This window comes from Lagenorhynchus albirostris, chromosome 18, assembly GCF_949774975.1.
Source record: "Lagenorhynchus albirostris chromosome 18, mLagAlb1.1, whole genome shotgun sequence".
Taxonomy (NCBI): domain Eukaryota; kingdom Metazoa; phylum Chordata; class Mammalia; order Artiodactyla; family Delphinidae; genus Lagenorhynchus; species Lagenorhynchus albirostris.
The window spans coordinates 76,951,993-76,964,038 of NC_083112.1; the positions used below are offsets into that span (position 1 = coordinate 76,951,993).

At 51.1% G+C, this 12,046-nt stretch overlaps 1 protein-coding gene across 5 annotated transcripts in view; it reads left to right on the top strand.

Annotated features, from left to right (window-relative positions):
- ARHGEF7 (Rho guanine nucleotide exchange factor 7) overlaps positions 1 to 12,046 on the top strand; it is a 126,007-nt gene that overhangs the window by 60,331 nt on the left and 53,630 nt on the right. For all 5 annotated transcript variants that reach the window (XR_009536726.1, XM_060128989.1, XM_060128986.1 and 2 more), the window contains one exon: positions 3,576 to 3,777. Coding sequence is in view for 4 of the 5 variants with exons in the window: in XM_060128989.1 (XP_059984972.1) it covers positions 3,576 to 3,777 (202 nt within the window). In the remaining variant the exon portion in view is untranslated. The remainder of the gene's footprint in view (positions 1 to 3,575; positions 3,778 to 12,046) is intronic.

Here is a 12,046-nt window from a genome sequence, read left to right on the forward strand (position 1 = left end):
TTTAGAAAAGGGGAGGAAAAGAGCTGAAGCTAGTGACTGAATACGCCCTTTCCAGCCTCCCGGGGCAGCAGCAGCGGTGGCAGTAGCCCCCCGCGTGGAGGGCTGGGCTGTCTGCCTGGTGCGTGGTCCTCACCCCGCCTGGGCTCGCGCCCGCTCACAGCGCTCCTAGAGCCCATCCTTGAGTGTAGGCCATGCTCCACGGCTGGGAACCTGTGGCGTCAGAATGAAGGGGTCCAGCCTGGCCGCCTGGCCCTGTGCAGACGTCACCTTGTCCTGTGCTTAGTGGAGTGTCCCTTTCTGAGGTGAGGAAGGCATCCCTGGTGTTTGCCTGGTCTGCAGCTGTAGGGAGAGTGTAGGTCACCGCCTCGGCAGCGTCCTGATGAGAGCCCCGTGTGCCACCTGGATGCCGCCCGGTGTGCGCCCAGCAGTAGGGGGACAGACAGGCCGGCAGCAGGGCTCCCAGGGCAGTTTGACCTCCTTAGGGGCCTGCTCTGCACCTGTGTTTGTTACGTGTCATGTTCGTTATTGGAATTTGTCACCCGAATCGGCTCTGCAAAGCCAGGGGAAGTCACAAGAAGGAGAATGTCATGGAGATCAGAGTAGACGGCTGATGAGTGATGACAGTGGTCTGCAGAGAGAGAGAACCTGACACAGTGTATGAGCGGGTCATGTTTCTCTGAGCAGAGCGAGGACAGCGTGTGTGTGCTGTGTCCCGGCTGTGACGTGAGCCCTGTCTGGCCCTCACCGCTCAGGTGCCCCTGCCACCCTGCGTTTGAGGGGACAGTGGTCAGCCAGAGGCTTCCTGCCAAATGTGGATGAGAGATTGCTTTATCGAATATTCTAAGTATTAAATGTGAAGTATGCATTAAATGTTTAATCCGTTAGATATTTAATGTATTAATTTGAATTATTAAATAAACATGATTTATAGCAGTTAACGTATAAACACATAAATAGATAAACACACATGAACTATTTTAGGCATTCTATCAGCTCCTCTTCTTGACGTTCTGCCTGAGCACTGTGTTTGTGCTTTATCTTTTTCATCTTGCTTAGTGATACATGAACCTAGTTTAAAGACTCAGGTAACTCTGCAAGACTTGCTATTAGGAAACAATCAGTAGAGACACAACCGCTTCCCATGTTTTCTCTGTGTCTCTCTAAATAAAATGCCTTATATAAAGGTTGGTTTGGGTTTTTTTTAAAAAATAACACAGTGTTGCCACTGTGGACGTCCCACAGTGGCAGGGGGCATCAGGGCTCTTCCACTTCCCCTGGGCCTTAGCTTCACGGGTGCTTCTGGGCCTCCCTTCCCCGTGGCTGAGTCCTCTAGTGGCTTCGTTGGGTGGGTGTTAGTGCAACATCATCATGACCCAGACTCACAGTGGGGCCACCGTGTGCTGGGACTGTGCTTTCCTGATGACCTTCTGTTGCCTCTTTAGTTTTCTGTGCACCTTGTGCAGATTATAGTCTGGTCTGTGGCCTTTCTTGAAAGAATCTCGTCTGTGCATTCAGACGTGTTCGGGTTTTTCAGTTTCCTCTTCCTGGGGCGCTGGTGAAGTCTTCTGGCTGCCGGAGCGTCTCTTGGTTGCAGCCAGGACGTGCCAGCCGCCGCCTCTGTGCTTCCCTCATCACCTGCAGACTCCTTTGACCCGAGTCGACTTCCTCCATGTCTTTCTGTGTCTTCATTTTTTTCGTGGTTAATTCCCTGTTTTGGAGGAGTGCATCTTATACTAACTTCTTGAGCAAGGGTGCAGGGGAGGTCAAGTTGTTCAGATCTTGCATATCCGCAGACGTCTTTTTTATCCTGAGATGAAAGTTTTTTTGTCTTCAGTTTTCTGCAGTTTAGTTACAGTGTGACTTGGTCCAGGTTTCTTTAGGTGCGTCCTGTGTGGGGCTCACTCAGCTTCTTGACCCTGTGTGTTTGTGTCCTTTGTCACATTTGGGACATTTTTAGCCGTATTTCTTAGACTCCCTTTCAACTCTGTCCTTTCTCCTCCAAGACTTCGATGGTTCCAATCTCAGATCTTTGTCATTTCCCCCAAGTCCCTGGGGCTCTCTTAATTTTTTTTCACTCTGTCAGTTTGAGTAGATTTTGTAAGTTCTGTTTCATTTCTGGGATTTTCTCTTTTGTCTGTTTTGAGAGCGCTTCATCTTAGTGTGGGGATCCATGTCTTTTCTCAGTCAGGCTCCGATTTTCCTTGTTCTTGGAATAAGGGGTGTCTTCAGTTCTATCCTAGACACTTGGGAGAGTGTGTTGGAAGATGCTGGATCCTGCTGAGATCTTGCGTCTGCGGCTGCAGCCCTGGCTGATGGGGTTTTGTGTGGCAGTCCTGGCTGAGGGTGGTAGACCGTGGTTCTGGGGACAGCTTGGTTTCCTTGCTGTGGTGTCGGGTCAGATTCATTGACCTGGTGTCACTGGGGTTTCTCTTGGACCCCTGACAGTGCTGCTGGAGGGGGGTCGGGGAGACGCTGGGCCTGGCTCCCCCCACGAGGCTGGGTGGAGGGCAGGGGACACCTGTGTGGGCATATGGGGCTGCCTGCTGCCACCTGGGGGGACTGGACGCTGGACTCCCAGCCTCATCTTGGCTGATGTCACTGGTGCTGGAGGAGCTCTGGGGCTTGGTGGGCCACGGGATGTCCTGCCTGGTCCCCTTGGACACCCGCGTGCTGGCTGAGTGGCCCATGTGCTGTCCCTTTCCCGCCGCTTTGGCCAGGAGAGCAGACTCTGCTTGGGGATTTTTGTTTGTCGACTTCCGTTGGCAGTTCCAGGTTGCAGACCTCCCCAGCACCCGGTCTGGGATAGATGGAGACAGACATTCCAGCCAGTCTGCCTTCCTCTGCCCACTTTTCAGAGATCTGCAGTTAGGCTTAACCTCTGAGAAGGATGCAAGTTAAAATGAGGTACCCTTTCTTCCTGTCGGTTTGGCAGTATCCAGTGTCGGTGAGTGTTTGAAGCAGTCAGACGTCTTAGACGCTGCTGGCGGGGATGTCTGGGACCTTTTTGGAGCGCAACTTAGCAATGGGCGTTAAGATTTAAAATGTGTCATCCGTGTTCTCTGACCTGAATTTAACGTATCGGCTCATTTACAGGCGTGTGCAAAGATGTGCAGACAGTTCTGATGCAGCCTTGTTTTGCAGTAGAAAGCAACTAGACATGGTCTCAAGTCTAGTAGTGGAGACTTGGTTAAGTAACTAATGGCACTGCCGTACAGTGTAATATTAAGCAGTTAGTTAAGACTGAAGTAATTAAGGACTGCTAGGAAAATGCTCAAAGTGTATTAACTTGTTGCAAACTGTAGAGAAGTGTGTAGCGTGTAAATGTGTGTGAAAGTGTGTCTCTGCTCATGTAGGCACCACACTGGCAGGAATAAGACCTTTGCAGCCATTGAGGGTTTCCTCCGGGACTGGACCTGGGGCAGTGGACAGGGCCGTGGGGACTTTGGTGTGTCCAGCGCTCCTCTGCCACATGAACGGGGTGGTTACGCCCTGTCTGTCCAAGCGAAATCTGTTCGTGTCATCACGGTGTAGAATGTGTGTCCTTCATGACGTCTCCTCCCTTCTCCCCTTTTTAGGACATGACGGATAATAGCAACAATCAGCTGGTCGTAAGAGCCAAGTTTAACTTCCAGCAGACGAATGAAGACGAGCTGTCCTTTGCGAAAGGCGACGTCATCCACGTCACGCGGGTGGAGGAAGGGGGCTGGTGGGAGGGCACGCACAGCGGCAGGACCGGCTGGTTCCCCAGCAACTACGTGCGCGAGATCAAGCCCAGCGGTGAGTGGCCGGCGGGGGAGCAGGAGGCAGGGCACGTGCCCCCTGTCCTGGGCGGGGCCGGTCTCCCGTGTCCTTTCTGCGAGGGGGAGTGGTGTTTGCCCCCGCGCTGGGGGAAGGGCTGCACGGTCACAGGCTAGCTCTTCATTCCGTTGCGGCATCAGCACTTTAAAATAGAGGCTTACTCTGCTATTTTCCCTTTGTGAGGAGAAACATCTCAAACCTGTTGGGCTTTATTTTTGTGGTTACGCTTTTACATAAGGTAAACCTTATCGCCCTTTGTAGGGCTGCTGTCGGGACTGAGAGCTGGCTCTGTCCCGCAGGCTGTGGCGGCTTCTTGCTGTGGTGGGTTTCTTGCTGTGGGTGCTTTTGCCCGTCATGTACAGTTAAGTAATTTCTGTCCTTTTCTTTGTGCTCATGATAGCATTTTAAAATGCATCGCTTTCCTCAGGTTTTCTGCAATTGCTTAACATTACTGAATTTAAAAAATCCCTCAGATGCTTATCCCGTTTTGAAAGGGAATAGTGAGTGGCACTGGCACTGTTTTCATTTCTGCTTAGACTCACGTCGTGGAATCGCAGGTTCTCTCTGCGGCCTGGGATCTGTGATTTGTGTCACTCTGGTATGGGTGTGGAAGTTCAGGCGCACGGCCTCTGCGTGTGTGCGTGTGGTGCTGTCCTGCGTGGCGTCACGGGGGGGAATGGCAGGCCTCCTGAGCACGTCTGCCCAGTAGTCCCTCGTTCCCTGAAGCAGCGTTCATTTATCCATAGAGACTGCTGGTTTTATCAGTGCAGTCATGTAGTCCTTGCCTTCATGGGTTCATGTGTGTATGTGTGTATGTTTGTATTCATATGGAGCTGGGGTGTAGGCGCTCTGATGAGTGAGATTTCAGAACCAGCGTCTTAAAAGGGAAGAGTGGGTGGCCGGAGACGCAGAGGTGGGGAGGGATTTGCAGGCCGAGTCTGCTGTGACTTGACTTGCATGTCGTCCATTGTCTGGAAAGGCCTTGCTGTGTGCTGCGGTGTTCTGCTTCTGCCTGGGGAGAGTGGTGGTGGTCCGCGGTGCGGGTAGGGCCGCGTGGAAGGAGTGTGATGGGAGCGGCTCCGTGCCGGGAGGAGCCCCGGGGCCCACGGGCATTTCAGGTTAGGGTGCGGGGACGGTGCTCCCTTGTGGGGTCAGCGGGGCTCCCTCGTGCGCGTTGGTGCAGCCTGTGCTGCGGGCCTGGTGGCACAGAGCAGGAGCCCGGGGAGCGCTAATTGCTGTTCTTTGGCTTTTTGAGGTAGCAAGAAGAAGAGCTGTCTAAAAGTGAACGTGACAGTTTTGATAAAACGAGTATTTTCCTAGCAGTGGCGCCAAACCATAAGTATTTTAATAAGGCAGCCTGCAGCCCTGATTGGTAAAGGTTTCCGGTGTTGGATTTTGGGGGGGAATAACACGTGCTTCTTCTGTCTTTCTTAGATTGTAGTAAAATTTACCATAATGTAAAATTGACCATTTTAACCGTTTAAAAAAAATGTTTACGTGTACAGTGTAGTGGCGCTAAGTAGGTTCACGCTGCTGCACAGCCACCACCACCATCCGCCTCAGAGCGCCCTCATCTTCCCAGATTCTCAACCCATCGAGCAATCCCTGTCTCCCCTGAGCCCCTGGCAGTCCCCGTGCGACTCTGTCTCGACTGACGTTTGACTCCTAAGAGCCTCGTGTTGGGGGAATCATACATGATTTGTCCTTTTGTGACAGGCTTATTTCACTCAGCATGTCTTCTGGGTTCACCCGTGTTGTAGTGTGTGTGTCAGAATTTCACTCCTTTTTAAGGCTGAATAATATGCCCTTGTACGGTTATGCCACTGATAAACCCTCACACCTCTGTGTTTCTCCTCTGTTCTCACACTGCCGCCACACTTGGAGCACTTCTTACACCAGTGTGTGGGCTTTCCACACATCACGCCACTGGATCACACCAGCTAGGTGTCCTGCAGTTCAGTTCAGTTCTGATAGCCATCTGCCTGGGGTCAGTGTCACAGAGGTTGACGGCTCAGGCCCACAAGACTGACCCCACTTCATACGCCACCAGCCCCAGGTTGTCACCTGGGCTTCTGACCAACTGGCTGTAAATCGGGGTTCCTGTGACCCTCTCCTAGAGTTTGATAATTTGCTGGAAGGGCTCACAGAACTCGGGGGGAGCGCTCCTCAGGTTTCCTGGTTTATCCCGGAGGAGAGGACACAGATGAACAGCCGGATGAAGAGGCACAGGGGGCGAGGCCCAGAAGGGTCCCAGGCGCGGGAGATTCTGTCCCCGTGGAGTTGGGGTGCCACCTTCCTGGCACGTAGGTGTGTTCCCCGACCTGGAAGCTCTCTGAACCCCACGCTGTTGGGATTTTACGGAGGTTTCATCACAGAGGCATGACTGATGGTTAACTCAGTCTCCAGCCCTCTTGCCTTCCCGAGAATGGGGCGGGGCTGGAAGCTCCGAGCTTCTAATCACGGCTTGGTCGTTGTGGTGACCAGGAGCCACCCAGAAGCCCCCCCTGGAGTCGCCTCATGAGAACAAAGGACGCCCCTGTCACCCAGGAAACTCCAGGGGGTTTAGGGACTGTGTGTCAGGAACAGGGTCAGAGACCCAGTGTTAGAACAGAAGATGCTCCCAGCGGCCTCGTCAGGAGTTCCGAGGGCTTCAGGAGCCTCGTGCCAGGAACCGGGGGCAGAGACCAGTACATATGTGTACGTGTTTTTATTTCACACCCGAATTTTATTTATCCATTCTTCTGTTCCTAGACTTTTGGGTTGTTTCTAGCTTTTGGCTCTTGTGAATAATGCTGCCGTGAACATGGCTGTACAGATGTCTGTCCTGAGTCCTTTCAGCTCTCCTGGGTATATCCCTGGGAGTGGAATTGCTGGCTCACACGGCGACTGTGTTCGGTTTTTGAGCAACTGCTGAGCTGCTTCCACAGCAGCTACACCATTCCACACTCCCATCAGCAATGCACGGGGATTCCCATTTCTCCACATCTTTGCTGACACTTGTTGTTTTCTGTTTTGTTTTGTTTTTTTGATAATGGCCATCCTAACGGGTGTAAAGTGGTATCTCATTGTTGCTCTTTTTCTATAGTTGATATCGTTCTATTGTTGATAATAAAAGCAGTGTATTTTCATTATCATAATAACACTGTTAGCAATAATAGCCAAGTTTTTATGTTCTGGTTCCTGTAGAAAGTGCTTTTCATCTGTGACTTCAGTCCTCACCACAACTCCAGAGGATAAGTACTGTTGGGATATTCAGGGCATAGGGTACACATGTCCTGAGGGGTCACAGAGCTGGTGGTGGGCACGTCCTCAGGGGTCACAGAGCTGGTGGTGGGCACGTCCTCGGGGTCACAGAGCTGGTGGTGGGCACGTCCTCAGGGGGTCACAGAGCTGGTGGTGGGGCACGCCATAAAGAGTGGAACTTGCTGATTGTGCAGACGTCTGTTGAATCTATGCCTCTTGAATTTTGCTGTGCACAGCTCATTTAAATGGGAATTCTGGTCTGATTTTGAGTCACCATAGTAAGAGTGCAAATGAATTTTTCCTTTTCAGGTATTTCTCCAAAGTTAACCTTTGAAAATTACACTGCAAAGATAGTCCCAGAGGGTTGTTTTCAGGTGGATGAGAGTATGGTCAGTGTCGTCTGTTGTTTTCAGGTGGATGTGTGAGTGTGGTCAGTGCCATTTGTGGTGGCGGGTTGTCACAGCTGTTGGCCTCTGAGCATCTAGCAGCCTGGCATGAGTGTTCTGCTCTCAGCCCCACTTTTGGAGGGGGGTTTTGGGGCTGAGAGCCGGGGGTGGCGAGGGGGGCAGATGTGGCTCTAAGGAGAACCAGCCATTGCATGTTTATGAGTGTTTACCTGCATCAGGAGTGACTGCATCACTTTGTTCTGCCTAAAATTCCTATTTCTGTGTCTTAATCCTGTGTTTCTGTGTGTGTGTGTGTGTGTGTGTGTGTGAGAGAGAGAGAGAGAGAGAGGGAGAGAGAGGGAGAGAGAGAGAGACCCCTTTTCATCGTATGTGCGTAACTGCATTGTTGTCCAAGGGCTGTTTGCAGGGGTCACATGGAATCCCTAGTTTTCATACCAAACTGAGACCCAAGTAACTTTGAAAACTTTCCTTTTTTTCCTGTTTGTTTTTTAAAATAATAGGGAATAACATATTTGCTTAAATTGGTGATCTGTTATGCTGAGTATTCTTTATTTGACTGTTGAACCAAAGGAATAACCTCTTTTGGTAAGTTTCTATCCCGGGTGTCCTCAGGTTACTCTCCAGTATATTCTAAGGAAAGCTGTCCCCGTCTGATTTTAAACGTGGGCATTTGAGAAGGAAAGACGTGAAACCATGTTTTTACCGTATCACTCTGTAACAGTTGAGAGTGAAACTCTAGGATCACAGTAACATTTCTGTATTGCATTTTTTTAAAGTAATTAATGTGGCTTTTTGATTTTGGAATAGGTTTCCTTTTTGAAAGGGCAAGTTTAGCATAAGTGTTGTAATTCACAGTGTCATTAATGCTTAATTTTCTGTAAAGAAAATGTGCCAGGTCCCAACATACAGACTTCTCTAACTGGCCATCATGTCAGGGTCATTTCCTTACGAAAGACCAACAGCGACTTCCTTTAAACAGTGAGTTTCTCTTCTGCGTTAAATTTTGATTTGATTTACTAATATTTCTATCGAATAAACAAAGCTGAGATTACTTCTCCGTGATATCCCCTGGGCTGCACGTCTCCGGGTGAGTTCTCGAGTGTCCAGCCTCCGTCCGGCTTCTCGGGTGGGGCGTGTGCGCGGCCGCGGCCGCCTGCCCCCTTGTGGCCTGAGGTGGCAGTGCTCTGGTCAGGCTTCACCCCGCGTGTTTGTGTCTTGGACCTGTGTGTGGTTTCTTGTTTGAAATACTCCCTCCTTGAAGACAGATCTCTTCCAAGAGTCTGCCTGAGGATGCTTCACGTTTTGCTGCAAACGCACTGGATGTTCTTCCTGAATACGTGAAACTCATTTTATTCACACAGATGTATATGTGTATTTTGCACGCACGCGTGATAGTTTCTTAAATTCGAGAGAGATGGAAGGAAAGCAGCCAGGAGGCCGGCTCTGTAGTGAGCGGCGCTGCTGCTGCCCTCCTTCCGGGAACGCGGACACGCTGGGTCTCCCGTGGGTTAGAACGTGAGCACTGCCGTGGCCGGGCTGCTGCTGGGGGCACCCGTGGGCTCGGGATGCTCCCAGGTCCCGGTTCACGTGTGCACCTCGTGCACCGGGTTTCTGTTAAGCGGTCATTTCTGATGCGCTGAGTTTTCTCGTCAGTGAACAGTGAAGGCACTTCTTGGAAGTGTTCCTTTAGGATCGGGTGAGCTTGGGGCGCTGAGTCATGAGCCGTGCTTGGCAGTGATGTGGGAACTTAAATGGCTCTCACTTGCTACTCTCACTTGCAGCGTGATGTTTAATGAGCATTCACACTGCCATTTCCTAAGTTTCTCATTTTCCAGTATTTTCTGTTTATTTTTGGCATACTAAAGTGACATGAAATGCAAGCTGGATTTTGGACGCAGTTATTACTCTGGCTGTGAAAGAGCAGTGTTTGATAGAAATATAACCTGTGCAGGGAGAGGGACAGGGTGACACAGAACCTTGTTTCATTAGTGTGGCAGGGAAAAGCCTCTGCCCTCACCCCCTTCTTTGGCGTGGAATGGGTTTGGGCGTGTGCATGCACACATGTGCATGGGTGCACGTGATGCTGTGTTTCTCAAGGCACCCGGAATGGGGCTGTGCCTCTCCATGCTCTCTCTTCCTGATGCACATTTTTTGGGTGGGGAGAGTATAAAATGTAAGCCTGGCACCTCTGGGGCGTGTGGGGAACCTCACATATGTACAGAGCAGCCTGCGGTTAGGGGGTTGGTAATTTGTTCTGGAATGTGGAAGTGAGTGTCTCTCTAGAGTAACATAATAAACGCACGCTCACACGAACACCGATGTTACTGGGCACTGTAGGGCGTGTTCTATGAGCGTGGCCACGTCCCAGTGACCGTGATTAACACCCCCTGGTTCAAGGACACGCCCATGGGTCAACTGTCCTGTAGCAGTTTGGGGTCAGGGTCCATAGTCTTCAGTAATAGAGATGCTCTTTTCAAAAAAAGTTTTATTTGTGAAATATTACGTTAAAAGTAATCCAGGCATGTGAAAACAGAGCACGTGGGACAGAAAAGCCGATGGGGTGACGGGCAGAGGTCGCTTGCTCCCCCCTCCCCCTCTCCTGGCCATCGCCCCTGGGAGACCCCGGCCCCCGCCATGAGCTGCCTTCTCCGCGCAGCCCCTTCTGTGTGTGGTGGGACTTCTCTGCCTGATTTGTGTCCTGCAGACTTTCTCTCTGACTTGTCCTCCCTTGCCCTCTCTCCTGTTGGTTCCCTTTATCAGGAATGCTAACTAATATCGTTTATTTCATGTCCAGGGACATTGACAGTCATCTCTTGATGCCCCTCTTTGTAACACGAGAACTTACCCTTGACCTTTTTCCACCTTTGCATTCTGTTTTTCATACTCCAAGGTTGTTAACGATTGCACTCGGTTCTAAAATCACAGCCAACCTCCATTCAACAAATATTTACTTTAGTGGCCACTGTTGTGGGAACTGGGGGAACAACAGTGAAAAAACAACAGAATGTCTACCCATAAATCAGGAAGCCTACCTGAGGTCCCCTGAATAGAAAACTGGGTAGCATGGGTGATGGGGAAGGGGGCGGTGCCCTGTGCTCCCTGCTGGCGTTAAGTAAAGAGAGGAGGGGCTTTGAGAGGATAAAGAAGGCTTAGGGCAGAGCAGCCCCCGTGCACGGTGTAGATCTTATTTGGTTCCTAATTCAAATAAGCCAACTACAAAAGCCTTGTTGTAACCGACCGGGAAATTTGAATATGGACTTGCATCAGATAATATTAAGGAATTATTAGGAATTTGTCAGGTGTGATAAGTGCCTGATGTTAGGATTTTAATTAAAGAGGAGAACCCTCTGAGTAGGGTGGACACGGAAGTGTTGGTGGGCTTTGCTGTGAGGCTTCCAGGAGGAAAGAGGGTATGAGAGCAGCCGGGGGCTGGCACCTGTGCAGGCTCAGCAGGGGCACACGTGTGTGGGCTTCTCCCCACTCCTGTGCACACTTGGAGATCTCTGTAACAGAGGCTCAGACCGAGGTTCAGGAGAGTCCACAAGGACAGATTATGGCTAAATGAACCAGGAAGATGCTCAGCAGTTGAAAGCCAATAGGAAGGAGTACAGGGTTGAGGAAACTGGCAGCACAGAAACCAGTGACCGTGGGGCTTAACCCCTGGGGAGCCTGACCGGGGATGGGAGAATGGTTTCCAGGCCGGGTGACAAACAGTGGGGACTCAGAAGCGGGAGCCAGAGTTGGAGTTGTCCTCAGGGTTGAGCGTCGCCCGTGGGCTCCGAGGGGTCAGTGCACACAGCCTGGCGGGAGGGCCGCCACCAGCGCAGAAAGCAGGGCTGTGAAACCTTCGGACAGGAGAGGCAGAGGGAAATGAGGGATGACGAGAGGGAGCCCTTACCCTTCCAGAAAGAGGCGGAAGAAAAGCCCACGATAGCTGGGCCCTGAGGTGGCCGGGGTGTGACTGCCTTTGCCTCTGGAAGCATCGCCAGCGGCAGGGCCGCCCCCCGGGGGTGGAGGGGTGACTGTTTAGGGCTGCCGTGCTGCCCTAGCCCAGGACGCGAGAACTTGCCGTTTCTGGAAAGTCACGTTGCCTGCTCGTTTGCTTTGTTGTCTCCTGAACATCCGGTTAGCTTTTACCTTCCGTGGCTTTTAATCCGCTTTTCATGCTTTCGTTTCTTTGCTTCACTGGACCACACTTGGAGTCCATTCCTCAGATCTTTCCCTTCCCCGTCCCCTCCTCACTGCCCTGTTTACCTGTCCACCAAGATTTTCGTTTTAGTGACCATCGTATTCATTTCTAGAAGTTGTTTCATTCTTTTCCGGATGCTCTTCATTTTCGTGATGCCTTTTTAACTCATTATGGTCCTAATTTCTTTCCAGGCATTTTAAGCACATTTGCTGTACAGCCTCCTAGATTATCCTGTTAATTTCTGCATCTCGGGGACTGGTCCCCTCGTATGTTTTCTGTTTACACTCCCTTGGTGGTTCATTCTTCGTGAGCTTGTGCTTTATTTATAGATTGCTCTTTGATGGATGGCTGTTCAGTGGGTACCTCTGCACCCTGGGTTGCAGAAGTGCCTACGGAGACGGCTGACATT